The sequence below is a fragment of the Symphalangus syndactylus genome, chromosome 12 (genome assembly GCF_028878055.3).
Source record: "Symphalangus syndactylus isolate Jambi chromosome 12, NHGRI_mSymSyn1-v2.1_pri, whole genome shotgun sequence".
NCBI lineage: Eukaryota > Metazoa > Chordata > Mammalia > Primates > Hylobatidae > Symphalangus > Symphalangus syndactylus.
Window position 1 is genome coordinate 100,602,322 of NC_072441.2, and position 20,121 is coordinate 100,622,442.

General features: G+C 33.0%; 1 protein-coding gene across 6 annotated transcripts in view; it reads left to right on the plus strand.

The window, feature by feature from the left end:
* Positions 1-20,121, plus strand: part of SUCO (SUN domain containing ossification factor) — a 79,749-nt gene that overhangs the window by 34,263 nt on the left and 25,365 nt on the right. For 2 of the 6 annotated variants that reach the window (XR_010117631.1, XM_063627295.1), the window contains exons 7-17: positions 2,795-2,918; positions 3,828-3,952; positions 4,442-4,509; positions 7,017-7,124; positions 8,685-8,790; positions 10,748-10,768; positions 10,973-11,028; positions 11,506-11,597; positions 12,405-12,470; positions 18,541-18,609; positions 19,384-19,477. Coding sequence is in view for 5 of the 6 variants with exons in the window: in XM_063627295.1 (XP_063483365.1) it covers positions 2,795-2,918; positions 3,828-3,952; positions 4,442-4,509; positions 7,017-7,124; positions 8,685-8,790; positions 10,748-10,768; positions 10,973-11,028; positions 11,506-11,597; positions 12,405-12,470; positions 18,541-18,609; positions 19,384-19,477 (929 nt within the window). In the remaining variant the exon portion in view is untranslated. The remainder of the gene's footprint in view (positions 1-2,794; positions 2,919-3,827; positions 3,953-4,441; positions 4,510-7,016; positions 7,125-8,684; positions 8,791-10,747; positions 10,769-10,972; positions 11,029-11,505; positions 11,598-12,404; positions 12,471-18,540; positions 18,610-19,383; positions 19,478-20,121) is intronic. The other 4 variants (XM_063627296.1, XM_063627298.1, XM_063627294.1 and 1 more) reach the window with 2 other exon arrangements.

Genomic DNA, 20,121 nt, shown 5'->3' on the forward strand with positions numbered 1-20,121 from the left:
CTTACCTGCTGCCATCTCTTGCTGTCTTGTTAACTGCTGTCTCTTGTTGTCCCTTGCTGTTTTCTCACTGTTTCTCTGACTGCCATCTCCCATTGGCTCTTGCCAATCACCTTCTCTCCATCTCTGCTTGTTGCATCATCTTGCCTCTCCTCCAGTTGCTGCCATCTTTGCTTTCTTCATCCCTTCGTGGTCACCAGATGATTCAGGACAAGGAAGCCCCCAAATTGGGGCTTAGCCCAGGAGGGTTCTTCGCTTCACCTAGGAAAGAATTCAAGGGCAAGCTGGTGGTGTTAAACAGCAACATTTATTGAAGTGACTGTATACAGCAGCAGCAGAAGTACTGCTCTTTGAGGAACAGGGCTACCCCACAGGCAGGGTGCCTACAGTAGCAACTTAGAGGCAGTTCTGCAGTCATATTTATACCCACTTTTAATTATATGCAAATTAAGGGGTGGTTTATGCAGAAATTTCTAGGAAAATGGTGCTAACTTCCAGGTTGCTGGATCCTTATCATGGAAAGGGGTGGTAACTTCCAGGTGTTGCCATGGCAATGCTAAACTGACAAGGCATGCTGGTGGGCATGTCTTATGGAAAGTGCTCCTGACCTGTTTTATGTGTTCATCCATATGGTTCGGTGTCAGAGCCCTGCCTCCGGAGTCAGTTGAGTCCTGTCTCCTTCCTTATATTCAAACTAGATTTTTATTATCTAATTGAAAAAATTAAATTAGTGCTAATACTAGCTCTTTTATCTTTTTCTGCCATGTATTGTTTTAAATAGCCATACACTTCATTTAGTAAATCAACTTGTTCTGTAACACACTCTAAGATGGAAGTTGGGTGGGGACCAAATTGCTGTCTTCCTAAAGGGAGGTTTGGAAATGGCTCTACTTCCTTTGAAGAAAAAAAGAAATAGTCCCAGAAGTTATGGATATTTCATGTTAGTGCTCAAAAGCATGCTCTTATGTAGCAAATATAAACTAAATGAGACTTGTATTGTTTACCAGAGTTTCCTAATAGATTTTGTACACTTCTCAAGATAGTGTTAATGAACACATCCAAACTTTGTTTTAGGAATACAGAAATTATTCATTAATGGAATAAATGTCTGTGTATTCATTATTCAGTTTAAGAGGAACAGAAGTCACAGCATTCTGTGCCCTTCCCCAGTATTCCTTCTCTTGTCTTCAAATATAACCACTGTCTTGAATTTAGTGTTGTTTTTGTTTAGTTTTAGAGCTTTTCAAATAAGTATAAACAATATATATTATTATATGGCATAGTTTAATATAAATGACGTTCTTGCCTTAAGTAACATTTTATTCAACATTGTTTTTGAGATTTGTTCATTGTTTCCACTGCTCTGTTTATAGTGACTACTGCAGTTCATCCATTCCTCATTTAATGGATATTTAGGTTATTATTTTTGGTATTAAAAGCAATGCTCTAATGAACATTCTTATGCATATCTTTTGGACACACATGAGTGTTTTCACTTAGATTTATACATGGGGTGTATTTAGGGATTATGCACATCTTAATATTGTTAAATTTTAAACTCCTTTTAGCATAGATTTCTCTTGGCTCAACAGATATTTCACACTTGGCCACAGACTATCACACTTTAAAGTCCATTAGATTTGTATAATTTATGTCAGCATGCCCCAACCCCCAGGCCGCAGACCAGCACCAGTCCATGGCCTGTTAGGAACCAGGCTGCACTACAGGTGGTGAGCAGCGGGTAAGCAAGCATTATTGCCTGAATTCTGCCTCCTGTCATATCAGTGGTGGCATTAGAATCTTATATGAGTGCGAACCTTATTGTGAATTGCACATGTGAGGGATCTAGGTTGTGCACTCCTTATGAGAATCTAATACCTTATGATCTAAGATGGAACAGTTTCATCCCAAAACCATCTCCCTGCCCCATCCATGGGAAAATTGTTTTCCATGAAACTGGTCCCTGGTTTCAGAAAGGTTGTGGACCACTGATTTATATGATATCTCAGGCTTTCATTTGGATTCCATGATTATTACTGAAATTGTGTTTCTTTTTGCAAATTTATTGATTTTATTCTTTGCTTCCCACCCACCCCATCCCCTTATTTGATTTGCTGATACTCTTTATACTTGATAATAATTCTTTGTTGACTGAATGTATTGCAGATACTTCTGTCAGTGTGTGACTTATTCTTCCATGTTGTTTATGGTTAACCTAGCCAAATGTATCAGCTTTTAAAAATGATTTATGCATTCTGCATCTTGTTAACATGATTTATAAAGATTTTTAAATTTTCTTCTAAAATGTAAAGTTTTGTTTTTTCACATTTAGATTTTTTAATTTGCCTTAAAATTTTTGTGTACACAGTGTTTCTTTTTAAGGATATTGTGGAAATAATATTAAAACATCTAAAATTATTTAGCTTCTTTTAATGGATATATTAACTTATATTTTAAGGTGGATGCATGGCAAGTATACAATTTATTCATTTGTACAGGCTATATATGAGTAATTGTTTGCTTTAGGGTTTTATATAATTATTTTTTTCAACGACCTATGCTTATATCACTAACAAGTGAAGGAACACATCCTAAATAGAATGTTTAAATTATCTCAAGAGAAATTCAACTTTTAAGTAAACCAAAACCTTTCTTTTTACGTTTTTTATTTTTTCAAAATATAATCATTCATTATAAATTGGAACTTTAGTTTAACAGAAACATTTGTATTTATTTCTAAAATTTATTTGTATTATTTGAAAGTTGAAGTCTTCTTATTTTTTGGTGTTTCTTTCAGAGCTCTGATTATACAAAACCAGGAGACATTGACCCTACATCAGTAGCAAGTCCCAAAGATCCAGAAGATATACCAACATTTGATGAATGGAAGAAGAAAGTTATGGAAGTAGAAAAAGAAAAAAGTAAGGAAGTATTTGAGTTCTTTAAACTTTTTTTTTTAAGTTTATGGTGTAGTTTTAATATGCTTTCTTTTTTTGATTGGTAAAACAAAATAAAACTTACTTTTGAAAACTTTTTAAAGGTGAAACTTACCAAGTTGCTGTTGATCCATCCATATATCATATACCTGTATATAATTACATACAGTTTTAGTTTTAATTAAAATCTATTCTTGTAAATTATTAAGTGGGCATAAAATAAGGCATAGCAGTGATTTTCATCACGATACAAGGAAAATTGAGGCATGGAAACTGTTTTAAAATTCATATGGAACTCAGAAAGAACTTGCATAAAATCCTTGGGTTTAAAATATTCTTTAACTTACCAAAAGGTGTTTTACATATGATGTTTCAAGAACATACCTAAAGAAAAGCTTGCTTATGTTATGAGGGAGAGGAGGGTGACTAAAATTATAGTTAATTTATTCCCTGTGTGATGGGTTGTTAGGTGCAGCACACCACCATGGCACATGTTTACCTATGTAACAAACCTGCACGTCTTGTGCGTGTACCCCAGAGCTTAAAAAAAAAAACCAATAAAATAATTTTAAAAATACATCCTTAATAGATGTTTATAATAGATATAAATACAGAAAGCTTTGATTCCCATGGACAAGCTTCATTTTCTGAGTTATATTACTTAGACATAAGTAATGTAGAATTTTGTAGTTAATTTGGTTTTGGGGGATATTTTAAAGGTATTGAGGTGGAGCACTTTGATTTTTTTATGAATTTTTAAAATATTCTCTCAAGTGTTAAAACCTATTCTTTTCTAGAAGACAGCTTATTGCTATTGAGATCAGTGTTGCTAGAGATATTTTCAGTCATAATCATCAAATATATATATATATTTATAATAAGGTTTGTCTGCAGGTCAGTCAATGCATGCATCTTCTAATGGAGGTTCACATGCCACCAAAAAGGTCCAGAAAAATCGAAATAATTATGCCTCAGTAGAATGTGGTGCCAAAATTCTAGCAGCTAATCCAGAAGCCAAGGTAGGTGCTTAAATATAAAATTTTTTATATATAGGAAATTAATGACTCTTTAAAATATAGTCATTTGTTTACTGGGAACTATATTTTAATGTGGGATATTTTCGTTATTCACTAATAAAAGCAGAATATGCTTTTCAAAACATTATCTTGTATGAATTCTTATTTATATTGGCTGATATATTTTACCCTGCATTTTTTAACTTTTAAAACCCGTATGAAATTTTAAAAAGGAAATAACTAAAATATTATTTTTTCTTTAAAGTAACAGGCATTGAATTTTAAATGTATCATTGTAACACTAATTTAATGCTGTTGCCGTGAATGGTGAATCTTAGCCACTTTTATGCTTTTTTCCCAAGTGAGTGTTTTAAAGTCTTAGGTGTACTTAAGATCTAAAAATACAGAAGTCCCAGAAAACTTTAAAGTTAAAATAAATACTTTCTTCATTATTCCTTAAGTAATTTGTTTCCTTTCCTCTTTTTAAAATAGAGCACATCTGCTATTCTTATAGAAAATATGGATCTTTATATGTTGAATCCTTGCAGCACTAAAATTTGGTGAGTAATATACAATTTTAAAAAGTACATTCTACATATATATGCATATTATGTTAAGCTTTTACATTAGGATTAGATTAATTTATATAATATTTAATAAGCTTTTATGATTGATTAGTACTGATACTATGCAAAACTGAGGACAAAATGCCTTCCTTTGCTTTTGAGGAGGTCACAAAAAGCAAAAAATGGCAGATCTGGTTAAACAATTATGAAATGGTATAAAAAGTACTGTTGAAAGAGTGTTATTGAAAGAGTGATGATGCGTAACTGCAAGAGGAGATGAGAGAAGGCTTCCTGGAAGAGGTGATTCCTGAGCTGAATCTTGAAGGATTAATAGGAAGTGGCAGATGAATGAGGCAGAGGTATTCATTCAGGAACTGTAAGAATAAGGGGGCAGTGCTAAAAAGGAATATGTTTCTTCTGGGTGACTGTTAGATATTACAAGAAGAAAGATACAATGAGAGTAGGGGTGGAACATAAGCCTGGAGCATTCATTTATCTATAAGTAGGCCATCCAGTGCTATGTATACCCAGAGTGTTAGATGTCATGAGTATTTATTTTCCCCCAATGCCGTGCTATATACAGTTTTATATTATGCACATGGAACCATACTTTTAATTTTTTCCGAAGCAGCAATATTTTTGGCATCTTTCCATGTTAATAAATGTAAATCTTAGCATCATTTAAAAAAAGACAGCTTTATTGGGGTATAGTTGACATACAGTAAATTGCATGTACAATAAACTACATGTCAAAGTGTATAATTTGGCAAGTTTTGACATTTATGTATCTGTGAAGCCATCACCACAATAAAGATAACAACCATATCCATCATTCCCAAAAGTTTCGTCATACCTCTTTGTGATTTCTCTCAAACTCTCTTCCCCCACAGCAATTACAGATCTGCTTTCTGTTACTATAAATTAGTTTACAGTCTCTAGATTTTTTATGTAAATGAAATGATAGATTTTGGTACCAGTTTTAATGGCTGCTTAGTATTTCATTGTCTGGATGAACCATAATTTATTAATTATCTTTGCTAAATATTTAAGTTGATTTTCCCCCCTGCCCTTATAGACTGTGTGTGCTTCGATATAGCAAAATATATGTACAAAGGTGGACATCTGAAGCCTTGAATCCTTAAGATAAATTTCTAAGAACTAAATCGAAGACTATGATAACTTTTTAAGACAATGTATATGCCAAACTATCCTCTAGACTAGTCATTTCACACTATCACTGTCTGTTCTTAAGAAAGTCATCCCTTCTCCAAGAATGAGTGTTATCTAAAAAAAGAATTTTTTTTGTTTTTTTAAATTTTTTTTTAATTATTATTATACTTTTAAGTTTTAGGGTACATGTGCACAATGTGCAGGTTTGTTACATATGTATCCATGTGCCATGTTGGTGTGCTGCACCCATTAACTCGTCATTTAGCATTAGGTATATCTCCTAATGCTGTCCCTCCCCCCATCCCCACCCCACAGCAGTCCCTGGAGTGTGATGTTCCCCTTCCTGTGTCCATGTGTTCTCATTGTTCACTTCCCACCTATGAGTGAGAACATGCAGTGTTTGCTTTTTGTCCTTGCGATAGTTTACTGAGAATGATGGTTTCCAGTTTCATCTATGTCCCTACAAAGGACATGAACTCATCATTTTTTATGGCTGCATAGTATTCCATGGGAGAAAATTTTCGCAACCCACTCATCTGACAAAGGTCTAATATCCAGAATCTACAGCGAACTCAAACAAATTTACAAGAAAAAAACAACCCCATCAAAAAGTGGGCGAAGGACATGAACAGACATTTCTCAAAAGAAGACATTTATGCAGCCAAAAAACACATGAAAAAACGCTCATCATCACTGGCCATCAGAGAAATGCAAATCAAAAGCACAATGAGATACCATCTCACACCAGTTAGAATGGCGATCATTAAAAAGTCAGGAAACAACAGGTGCTGGATAGGATGTGGAGAAATAGGAACACTTTTACACTGTTGGTGGGACTGTAAACTAGTTCAACCATTATGGAAGTCAGTGTGGCGATTCCTCAGGGATCTAGAACTAGAAATATCATTTGACCCAGCCATCCCATTACTGGGTATATACCCAAAGGACTATAAATCATGCTGCTATAAAGACACATGCACACGTATGTTTATTGCGGCACTATTCACAATAGCAAAGACTTGAAACCAACCCAAATGTCCAACAACGATAGACTGGATTAAGAAAATGTGGCAAAAAAGAATTTTTTAAAAAATATGATGGAGCAAAATCAATATTGTTTTATTTACAGGTTTTTTTCCCCCCACTAATGGTATCCTTTGGGAAGTATATAAAGATGCTTCTTATAGACAACTGAGGCTACATACCCTCCTCTTAACATTTTAATGAGTAACTTTTAATGGTAGTCTAATTTATGGAAACTGTTAATGTCATATTTAATATGAACTGTTATTTTGATTGGTTCAAGTAATTGTCTTTTGTTCTTTTTGAAGGTTTGTTATTGAACTTTGTGAACCAATTCAAGTAAAACAGCTTGATATTGCAAATTATGAATTATTTTCTTCTACTCCTAAAGATTTTCTGGTTTCTATCAGTGACAGGTAAATTCTAAAGCTGTTTCCTTAGGGTCTGTGTTAGATCTCTGAAAAAAAAAAAAAAACAAAAACAAAAAAGTGGGTCACTATTTTGACTTCAGTCCATTTATTTTTTAAAGGTCAGTTTGTAATAACAACAATAATATGACTGTATTGTAGGCTTTTGTTAATCACTTACCTTTTACCTTCATTAGCTCATATGCTTTAAACATAACCATATGATACTATTCTCTTATAATGTGCGGAAACAGAAAAGGGGAGATTAAGTAGCTTGCCCAGGTCACATGACTTGTGAGTTTGAGAACCAAGATTCAGAACTACAACTCTGACTTCAAAGTCCTCACTTTCAGTCATTATGCTATCCTTCTTCTAAACATTTCTTTTAAAAGTTATCAAAAACATACATGTGTAGGTGCTTTATTTTATATTATGAAGTATATTTTTATTAAAATATATTCTAAAACTTTTTTTGTACATGTGTGATTATAAAAGAAATAAACATGTTGTGAGGGATTTGGAATAGAACTGCATTTTGTCAACCAGAGATAGCCCTTATTAGCGTTTCAATATATTTCTTCCAGTCTTTACTATGCACTTATTTATTAATTCTATAAAAATACATACTTTTACATCCTGGAAATACTCTTTTGTCTTTTACACATATCATTTTTAATGTGTACACATTATTTTTTGTTCAACAGAGGTGTTAAATCATTTCATAAATACTTTTTGAGTGTCCACGATATGCCATGTAGGATGCTGTTTGTTTATGGAACTGTTATTTTGTCATTGATCATTAAGGGTTTTCCTTGATGTTTCTTCCTCCACCTCACACTCAGCATTGCATATATACAGTTTTTGAAATCGGTTCTCAAGACCTCTTGAGAATTCTGTTATTCTGCCACTACCCTTGCTCAGTTCACTTCTTTTTCTCTCAGCTGCAATTTTCTTATATGTCAAATAGACATACATAGCTCTGATAAAGTGTATTTGTTTAATGTGGCGAGAGGGCTCATTAGTTTGAGGAGTTCTTATAATGTTTCAGTAAACAGATATAATAGTTTCAGACTTTTGTATTAAATACTAAAGTCTCCTTTAAAGGTTAGACTTTTATATTAAATACTAAAGTCTCCTTTAAAGGGGACCCGATACGTCAAACTCAGATGTGGTTTTAAAAGTTTTTTCTTCCCATTCTCTTTCCACCAGTACTTGTATTTATACTTTACATTATTACACACATGTCAGTATGTGAAGAGCTGTGCCACCTTCTTCCAAGACAGTCTCTTGGTGATTTTCTGTTATAAAACCTCTTCCCAAACCCCAAGAAGTGGTACTGGTCTTACTTTTTGTTAATGGTGTGATTTTTCAAGGCATTCTTTCCTGGTAAAGAGAAACCCGTCAGTTCAGTTGGAAAAGAAAATGTATTAAATGTATGTATTTATATATTAAACTGTTAAGTCAGTGTGTTCACCTGGAAAGGAAAAAAATTATATTTTGAAAATATGATAGAACCTCTCAATATGAGGTTTATAATTTTTAAAAAAGAACATTTCTTATATTTTTTAGATATCCAACAAATAAGTGGATTAAGCTGGGTACTTTTCATGGTAGAGATGAGCGGAATGTACAGAGTTTCCCTTTAGATGAACAGATGTATGCAAAATATGTCAAGGTAATGTTTACACATAGAGGACTATGTTCTATAATGAAAATATACATGTTATTCACACTTTATACACCTCATCTTTTTAGAAATCAGAAAAGTTAAGAAATAGACTACACTATACCACTTAATAGATAATTCTTACTTGGGTATATTATTTCATGAGTCAAATATTGCCACATTCCCTTTTGCATTGCTGGAAGCCTAGGCCAGTTTTTTGTTATTTATGGCCCTGATAAAATTCCAAATTATAACTATTTAAGTTTTTTGAGTCTTTATGCAAAATGTCATCTTCATAGTATATTTCTTTCTATTTTGAAACTGAAACCATTGCTGGTCACTGAAGTCTTTAAAGCAGGTGTAATTTCTTATTAGGCTCTGATTCTTAGATCATTTCATCTTTAATGTCCACTTATTTGGCATTGTTACAGCTTTTGTCTTTGTATAGCCAAATGAAATATTCTGTGTCCAAGTACCAGTTGCAAATAAAATAGAGTTTTAAACACTGATGTTCTGTATTTCCACTGCTGCTTCTACCAACTAATCAAGTAAAATGATCACTTTTGAATTGGGTTAAACAAAATAGGGAAAGTTCTTACTCCTTCCTTCCCTCTTTTTTTTCTTTAAAATTATAGCCATACCTTGAAGTACTATTGAATTAATATTATGACATTTTTGGAATGGCAGCAGTTCTAATTTCTATCCTTTCTTCTTTAAATGTGAGAACTTATAGCTACCTAATTTGTCTTCTGTGATTTTACCATCTCTTTTTAAAGCATGTTTTAAATTGACTTATATAAATAGGTAAACTTGTAGTATTCTTAATCTCAGTATAAAAATGCTAAATTCTATTTTTAAAATAAAGTTGATATTCTCAGTTAATAATTCAAAATTATTCAAAAAAATTAAGGAACGTTTTCAATTCCTTTTAAAATGAGTACTGAAACAATTAATTTTTTATACAGTACACTTTCTTTACTCTGAAAAGGCAAAAACGTTAAAAATCATTTGCTAGGTGATAAAATTGTATTCAATTTTGCAAGTAAGACAACTCAAATGAAATAATTTAGAAAATTACTCTTTGTACCATCTAGTTTGTTAATAATGGAAGGATATTTTATTGGAAACATAAAAAATGCCTTATAAAACTTTCCACCTTGTTCCTTTTATGGTGGGAGACTATACAGCATTTTAAATATTAGTTTTATAAAAAACCCTCTTTGGTAGAATTTAGTCTAAAAGCAAGAAACATTTACTTACAGCTCATGAAAAGCAGAGAAAAATTAGTTTCTGATTTTCATTTTATAGTAATAATGTTATATAAGTTTTTTACCTGGATGTTCCTTATCTTAAAATAACTGCACCCAAATCTACTACTTTTTAATAGCATACATTTGAAAGGGCAGTTGGTATATATCTTCCACTTCTGTAAGTTGTACTTGAAATAACATAGCATACCAGAAATTGATACTTTCCCTGAAATAAGTTGTATATAATATACAAGTATAAGTATCATTTCATAATGGACTGTTAATATGTATATGTGTAGAATATATATGTATATGTGCATATGTATCAATATATAAATTCATATATGGATATATACTTGATACATGTCTGTAATACTTAAAGATTGTTTCCAGATACTGTTTATTAATTGCTTTTAGAATGCTTTCCATCTAACAGCTATATAAAATAACAGCAATGGCTTGTAGATTAGTTAATTTATAACCTTAAAGTTAATTTATTTCATTGCAATCATTTAGATTATACTCTCAGGTTGTGATGGCAAAAATTTAAATCATTGCTTTTATTTCTGCAAGGAATTAAGAATACTACAGTGTTATCCATCACATGACATTACTTTCTATACTTTATACAACATAATTTACAAATATTTAAAGTTGCTTATTGCATGATGTCTAGACTTTGGAACTGATTTTTCTTTTCCTTTCTCTTGCTTCAGATGTTCATCAAGTACATAAAGGTTAGCAACCTTCTCTTTTGCACTATTAAGTAACAGAGCATGGCATATTAATGCATTACAAAAACTTTACAAGTATTGATTTTGGGGAAAATAAGGACTTTATAGAAATGTTTAGAAATGTTATAATGAAAAAACTGAGTGTATTGTTAGATAATCTTACATGCTGTCTGCTGGCTTCCCATTTTATGTGCTTTTGTTCTTTAGGTTGAGTTGCTATCACATTTTGGATCAGAGCACTTTTGTCCATTAAGCCTTATAAGGTAATGTAGAACAAAAGATTTATTGAGTGCTTTTTAAAAAATTGATATACAAAATTTTCGATATATTTAAAGTGAATAAATAATTTTCTCTTACGTGAGTTAATACCATAGAAATAAAAACTATGAAAACTTTCTTCTGAATGCATTTTGGAAAAATGTCAAAGTATCCTCTTTTAAAAATAAACCTCATTTTGTATATTTGTTTTAACTTGCTTGCTATTTTGCTATGATGATAATACACAGAAACATTTTAGACTGATATAAAAACTCATCCATTTAAATGCCTTAAATAGATTAGTTTTACATTTTAATTGAAACAGTAGATGACTTAAATGTAAGGAGCAGGCATTATTTTTGAGTCCAAAAGCCAGTGGCCCTCAAAATATGACCAAAGTTGATGTTTGTCATTTATTGTGAAGAGATTAGTCTTAACGAGTGTTTTGTTTTGGAAGTCTTTAATGAAATTGTTGTTGATAGGGTATTTGGCACTAGCATGGTGGAAGAATATGAAGAAATTGCCGATTCCCAGTATCACTCAGAACGCCAGGAACTATTTGATGAGGACTATGGTAAGTGACATCAAACAGATGACTGTTAGGTATATGTTTTTTACTTTTTAAAAATCGAATAGTAATGGGGGAGTATAGATTACTTAAATCAATATGACTGTTGTCTTCAGGCTTTTGTTTTGTTGTTTTTAACTCTAATCAACTTAAATCTGTTTTCTAATATGATTGCTTTGTGTTTGTATTGCTTTCCAAGCTTATCTATCACTTATTTGTAACTGAAACTCCCTTCTATAACATTAATGGTATAAATTATGATTATATCCCTATGCCAGGGCCAAAAATCTGTTAAACTCACAAGATACTGAAATAGTAGAAATGAGCTTTAATGCCTGTGATCTCCCATGAGCCTAAGAGCAAGCACATTTTGGCCTCCTGTGAGCCATTGAGAAATCTTTTGACTCTAAAGAGTTAGAGGAAAGTTTTATGACAGTCTCCATTTCCTCTTTAAGTCCTTATTTTAAGATGTCTTAAACTATTGTTTGAACAATCTAAATTTTCTCAAGAGTGAAATGAAGACATTGACTTAAGAGTTGGTAAAGTATATTGAAAGCCTGAATAAAAAAGTCTTATAAATGTGGTTAAAATTTTGGTAAGCATTACAGTTATTTTCCTTGATTTATATTTGTTTGTTAAATGGTTTCTTAATGTTACATGCTTTTTGTGAACATGTTTTAGATATATGATTCATATTTATTATAAAATGTTTTAAATGTCAGCTGACTTTGACAGGACATAATTTGAGCTTTTAAATATGTTATCATTGGAGCTAGATCTCAGCATAATTACTTTTATTTTCTTTTTAAACAGATTATCCACTGGATTATAATACTGGAGAGGATAAATCCTCAAAAAATCTCCTTGGTTCTGCTACAAGTAAGTATTTTGAGGATTTTCTATTCGGTCTACTACTTTTTCATTCTGACACACATGGACATTTTGTCATGGTATGGTTGAGGAGAATTCTCCCAGTGTCGAACGTTGAGTTGAAATAAAAGATACTGTCTTTTGAAAAGTATTTTTATAGAAATGCGATAAGAATATATGAAAAGAAAGAGGAGAGAGACAAATGCAATTGTAATAAAGGTGTTTCTTCTACTCTAATTAGGCGCTCACATTTTGGGGCAGATTCCTTATAGTGAAGAAAGGGCTATGGATTTTCTTGGGGAAAGAATTATTAAAACAGTCATACCACCGTTAATCTATGGATATGGTTAGTTTGCCATTTAGTTACAAAATATAAAAGGGTGCTCCTACCATGATAATGAATACCAATAAGAATACTAGTAATAATATACTGTTTGTAAACTAAGAAACAATGAATAAGATATACTAGTGATTTAGTTTGTTGTTATTCCAAAATAGAATCCCAACCTAGTGGTAGGCTCACTAAGGAGACTACTGAAAGACCATTACCTGACTGACACTTTATTTTTCATGGTTAGATTCTGTGTAGGTATATTTCAATGATGTTTTTGATTATTTCTGAAAAATGTAAAATTAACTAGAAATAGTTTTCTTTTTATTTGAAAATTATTAATCGAATTTTTAATAAAAACAAATCTTAGTAAAATAGAAGACTAGTTGCGTGCGCATGTTACTTTTTGCCCTTAGTGAATTGAATTGCTTGAATTCCACCGTCTGTGAACATTGACTTTGTAAGTTTTTTAGCTATTCAACCAGTAGTCTAAATACTTAGGTTGATATTTTGTGTAGCCACAGTATATAGAGTTAAAATTACCTCTTTCATCTCTCCTTCTAGCCTTTTCTTTCTTTCCTTTTCTTTCTCTTCCTGCCTTCCTTGCCTTTTTCCCCCTCCATAGAAGAGTATAGACTTCAGTGGACTTTTTAGGGGATGGGAAAAAGAGTGTTAAAAATACCTGTAGAAGGAAAATCTTCCGTGATTACAAAGTAATATTCAACTTTATTACGTATCAGTTCAGTATATTTTGTTTTACTTTATTGCTAGGCTTCTGACTTTCTAGATATTAGTGATTACTTTTAAATAGGATTCCTAGCTATCTAGTTATTGATATAAAAATAAGTCTTATTCACTGCTATGTGATGTAATTTTTTAGGAGTGAAAGAAATGTCATATCTGTCTGAATATTAATGTTTTTGTTTCCCTTAATTTGCATTTTATATGTTACATAGTAGTCATTATTCTGCCATTTATGTTGCTCAGTAATGTTGAATTAGCTCTGAGGAAGCATCGTTATTTTATGGGGTCAGAAAATGGCCCCGGACTAAAAGATCTCTAGCTTCTGGTAGGTACTGGAAAAAAGAGGACACCTTAAGGAAATAATGTCTTACTGTAGTTTCAGATAAAGGAAAAGTGTGTTGACATTCTGGATTTTCTTGGTATCTCTTCCTATGTGGTTAACTTCTAGATGCCATTAAAACCTAACCATAGGCCAGGCACAGTGGCTCATGCTTGTAATCCCAATATTTTGGGAGGCCGAGATAGGCGGATGACCTGAGGTCAGGAGTTTGAGACCAGCCTGGCCAACATGGTGAAACCCCGTCTCTACTAAAAATACAAAAATTAGCCAAGCATGGTGGCGTGTGCCTATAATCCCAGCTACTCCGGAGGCTGAGGCAGGAGAATCGCTTGAACCCGGGAGGCGGAGGTTGCTGTGAGTTGAGATCGCACTACTGCACTCCAGCCTGGGGGACAGAGTGAGACTCTGTCTCAAAAAAAAAAAAAAAAAAAAAAACCAAGAAAACAAAAACCTAATCATATATCAGGGGAAGACATTTCCTTGTTTGTATTCATGTCTCTGATCAGTATATCAATTAATTAGACATAGAATCTTGTTTAGATACTTCTGTTTGGATCTTTCTCCTTGAAGGTATATCACTGAATTTTCCTTTTACAGATTTCTGGGAGGGCAAGGTTATCTTCCAGTGTTCTAGGTATTGAAATAATTTATACAGTGAGATAAGATGGGTGGGAGGATGTCAGCTGAGTCTCTAAAATGAGATTTAAAATGATCTCCACCACCTGAAGTTTTAGAACAAGAGAGGTAGTAAGAGCTGAGTGATAAGACTTTATTGTCATAAAACTTTATAGACTTGGCCTAACACTGCTGCCTTCTGTATCTGTGTCCTTCTACTCTTCTCTGAAGTTTGGGACTGAATTAGCTATAGCCTCCAAGGTGGTATAACTTGAAGAAGTAAATAATAAAGTGGAATCAGAACTTCAGTAGTTCTGATTCAAAGAACTGGTCTTTTTCACAAGAATGTCTTGAGTTTGACTATAATCATCACTGCTTTCTAAATTAGCTTGAAATTAGCCCATTTTGAAGCTAGTTTTTTTCTTGTTTTTAATGTGCACATAGTATCCACAAGCTAGAATTCTTTGTCTTTAATCTTAATAGAAACTCCTTTTTCTTTCTGATCTGAAGTAGTTAGTAGTTATAGGAAATATGTCACCACAATACTTTGCCTGTGCTGAGAGTTGGATGTCAAAGAGCATGCACATTGCATATTTAAACATTCTTGATATTATATAATTTACTTAACTGCTGAAAAGGGAGAAGCTGTTATCTTAGAGCAGCATTCTTGGCTTTGTGTGTATGCCTTCCTGATTCTTTTGTTTACTTCTTGAACTAAAACATTTAAATCTTTTACATCAACAAGATTTCTCCATATCACTCTGATTTTCTTGTTCTTTGTCATGTGAATTTGCCAGACCTCTCTGCCTACTTTGATATTGGTGCAGGTCTGCCTTTGCTCTTAAATAATGTGGTTTTTGTTTCTGTTAAAATCACCGTATCTGCTAAAGGGAGATAGGTGCATGTGCATGTTTAAGAGAAAATGTAGTTTTTACTTTTTAAGTCAAGTATTTTTTGTGGAAAAAAGTAGATCCTAGAATGGACCATTTTCCTAGAAAATGTGGGCGTGCTTCAGAGATAGTATACATAGGAGGAAGTCTTTTTTTGTTGGTTTATCTTCTGTTGTATCATATAAACTCTTCAACTTCAGCAGCCTGGACAAATGTTTGTTTTCTTTATCAAAAAGAGCCATTGGAGCACTGAAGACTGAGTAAATAATATGGAGATATTTGGTCTTTAGGACCAAATATTAGGAGCATTTTATTCCTAAAGGAATGAGGTGGGATGGATAAGTTGCCCAATTCAAAAATTTAAAAGTTGACTAATCCAGGAGAAATTAGGGATTTTTATCTCTAGTTTGGCAATTATATTCAAAGATGTTATTTTAGTCTATTCTGAAAGTTTTTTAATGGCCAGATAATCATGGTGTATACAAACTATCAAACTATCACGTGTTTGGATACAAATTGAAAATAGAATAGAGTATTCACAATTCTGCTTTCTCTCAAAAGACAAAAAAGATACATTAGGCAATGTTCTGTAAACATGGGAAAATTATTTTAGGTTAAATGGGCTGAGAAGAAATTTGCTAAATTTTGCTTTTGTTACCAAGTTTCCTGAAATGATAATAAATAATATTTTAAAAGGGTAAATAGAAGGATCTTCTTTATTGTAGGTACTGGTGTTAAAATTTAGGTTCAGAAATAATACTGTAAAGCTACTTTCTTTACACAGATTAATACATTATCTTCTTGAATTATTTAATAATGAATGTCAAAAAATTTGAAATCTCATATAAGATCTCACTTTGAAACACAAAGTATATAAACTGTTGATGGCACAATTTGAGTTTTGTGAAGCAGTCAGTTTTGACTGTAGGTGGCAGTGTAGGTGGGGGATCATAAATAATATTGCAGTATTGGTTGGCATTATAAAGGGTGTATGAGGAAATAACAGTTTCCATTCCAGACTTCATCTTGGTTTATGAGGGAATACGGAGTTTCCATTTTTGTTATCTCATACCGTAGCATCTCTTTAGCTTAAGTAAGAATCAAGGCCACTTCTGTTTATCAGTTTGCCAGGTCAAAGGGCAATATTAAAAATGTTACTTAAACATTTTAAAATGGCAAATATCGAGCCTTTGTGTGTTACAGTAATGATTAGAAACAAAGTACCACTGCTTTGTTGACTTTCAGCGTATACACTCATAATTTCTTGAAGATCAACATTATAGCTGATTCCTAGCTATCACTTTAAAGCAGTTTGACATATGCTACTACTTTCTCCCATCCTAAAGCATGTATTTACAGGATGAGCTCCAGGCAGCAGTCTTTGGTTTACTTGCAACCTTCCTGATGTAGATTTTTCTCTCTTAGATCCTTTTCTACTTTTCACATCTCTCTGGTTTTCATTGAAAATGTGATGAATACTCTGTGGATCACTTTAAGAAGGGAGATTAAGACAGAAATAATGTATGATGATTAATATGTAGCCCCTGCCAGATCTTAGTATTTTAATAGTAGGAGTATCTGATACCAAAGAATTAAATTTTAGTGGAATTTCAAAGGTTAGACTGGGAATGAAAGTTAATTTCACTTGAAATTACATCACATTACTGGAAGGAAGGTCTTCTATTCCCAGTACCAATTTTTTATGGAGTTCTGATATTTTCTTATGCTCATGTATAAATATATCTGTAGATATTGAGGTTTGTACCACTTTTTTCATGTAAATATCCTCCTTCAAAAGAGAAGCAGGGTTAGCAGGTATGCAAATTGCTTTTTACATCACTTTGTTTTATGACCTTGACTTTCCATTAATCTGCCCCATACCTGTCCCCAACCAGTTAACTGAAGAATTTGTATGCTTTATGATTTAAAAAGGTTGCTGTTTTGGCCAATGAGTTTTTTAAAGTCATCTTTGATTCTATGCAATATCAATTTAGAATTTAACCATATTACCATGGATATGATAGGCTAATCGTTGAAAATATTTTCTGCTTCTTTTGGATAATCTCTGTTTTGTTTTTACCTGTGATAATCACATAATGTAGTAAAAGCATTTGCTTTTTTACACTTTTTTTAAATTTTAAACTGTAGAGAATTTTTAAAGAAAAATAGGTTTTTCTGTAAAATAAGAATTTTGGTTATCACATTTTTTTTCCTGTCCCAGTACAGACTGTATGTTGAGTTATATTGAATTTATAATATGCTGAAGACAGTGTTTTGGTAAAGTGTCTAGGGAAGTTTTACAAGAAAAGTATATTTAAGGCCAGGCGCGGTGGCTCATGGCTGTAATCCTAGCACTTTGAGAGGCTGCGGTGGGCAGATTTCCTGAGCTCAGGAGTTCGAGAGCAGCCTGGGCAACACAGTGAAACCCTGTCTCTACTAAAATACAAAAAATTGGCCGGGCGCGGTGGCTCACGCTTGTAATCCCAGCACTTTGGGAGGCCGAGGCGGGCGGATCACGAGGTCAGGAGATCGAGACCACGGTGAAACCCCGTCTCTATTAAAAATACAAAAAATTAGCCGGGCGTGGTGGCGGGCGCCTGTAGTCTCAGCTACTCGGAGAGGCTGAGGCAGGAGAATGGCGTGAACCCGGGAGGCGGAGCTTGCAGTGAGCCGAGATCGCGCCACTGCACTCCAGCCTGGGCGACAGAGCGAGACTCCGTCTCAAAAAAAAAAAAAAAAAAAAAAAACAAAAAAAATACAAAAAATTAGCTGGATGTGGCGGCATGTGCCTGTAGTCCCAGCTACTCGGGAGGCTGAGGCAGAGGAATTGCTTGAACCTGGGAGGCAGAGGTTGTTGCAGTGAGCCGAGATTGCACCACTGCACTCCAGCCTGGGCAACAGAGCAAGACTCCGTCTCCAAAAAGAAAAGTATATTTAAATATAAAATTCGTTTTGAACATAAAAATTTAGATACATGCTTTACACTTTTGGCTAAAATTTATTTGTGTCCTATATTGGACTTTAGTTGTGAGGTGAATACAAAAGTAACCAGTCAAAAAATGCAAAAGATCATTCTAAATGATTTTTTGACTGTCTGATATTAATTTATATTAGAATATTTAAGTATTTGGTACTTTTTCTGATTGAATTTTGTTTCAGATGCCATTCTAAATATGGTGAATATTGCCGCTAATATTCTGGGAGCAAAAACTGAAGACCTGACAGAAGGTACCTAATCATTTTATGGGTCTTTTAAATAGCTGGTACTCCAGGGGTCCTTATATGTAGGAAAATCAAGTAATGAGTTAAGAAAATTTGATTGTTTACATTTAGAAATATAGAAATAAGTCAGAGGAACTTACCAATCTTTATTATTCATTGTTTATTTGAATTTCACAAGTTCTGTTTTGTAAAAGAATACTGTCTATATAAAACTTATGAATTTGCCTTTTGACTTCTCCTAGCTCTAATATTAATAGCAATGATTTTATTCCTTATGTCTTTACCGAGATTTTGATGTCCTAATGGTACTTTAAGTATGTTATTCTTTTATGTGTTAAATAGCTACTTGATTTAGAAAGCCATCTTTTCCTTAGAGAATGGCAAATAACAATATTTTTGGCAAGAAGAAACAGTCTTGCCTTTTTGTTTTTTAAAAAATGCTTAGATCCAAGTGAACACTTAAAATGACTCATTTATTTCCTCTCATTCTCTTTAACAACTCTTTCAGTATCTAGAAGGCATATTAATCACGTAAGGTTACACAACATTCATACTCATCTGACTTGCTTTAATTATCTGAGAAATTGAGAAACGATATATATTACTTGTTGTGATCTTATATGATCATTTCTTCCTAAAAGAACTTTGATTTTTTTTAAGAAAAAATCTGCAGTAGCAAACCTATTTGGCTTTCTTCTCTTCCAAGAAATTTGTTTTAGTAAAATATTTTCATGGTATAGCTTTTAAAATTGAACTCAACATTGGGCATCTTTCTTAAAGTAGGAAATAAAAGTATACCTGAGAATGCCACTGCCACAGCTGCACCTAAAATGCCTGAATCAACTCCTGTTTCAACTCCTGTTCCATCTCCTGAGTAAGTTATAATGTGATATTAAATAGAATTTTATTGCAATGGAGAGATAAGTATATTAGTATAAAAAAAGGAACTTGTGATTTGTGTGTGAAATGATTACCTATAGAGAGCTCTGAATCATAGGATAGCATTCTGTGGCCACTTAGAAAATCTTTGAGTTGCTTTTTCCCATTAGTGTATATGCATACTGGGAATATAATTCAGATCAAACTTTTTTTTGCGGGTGGCGGGGTATTATATATTACTTTCATTATTCACAACAGTGACTCTTTTCCATATTGCAAATAATTGACCTTACTCTGCAGGTATAGGCTTGAGGACAAATTTTAAAGGCCCCCCCCTTTTTTTATTAAGTTCAAGTTTAAAAGCATTGATCTGTGGTATCCCTAGAAAGCTACCAAAATACCTAGAGCAGTGGTTCTTGAATAATGTGTTTGCCACACAGCAAGCTCTTAACTGTTCCATTTCTCTGAATCATGTAGGCCTTTCCCCAGGTTGCAGTGGGGACACTTTGGGCAGGGATGTATCTAAATAGGTAATAGATATAATTTATACTCATTTTTTGTCTTTTCTGCCAGAGGTGGTTACTTTTGTTGGTACCTCTACTTCTTACCTATAATAAATAATAAGCTTATAATGATTTG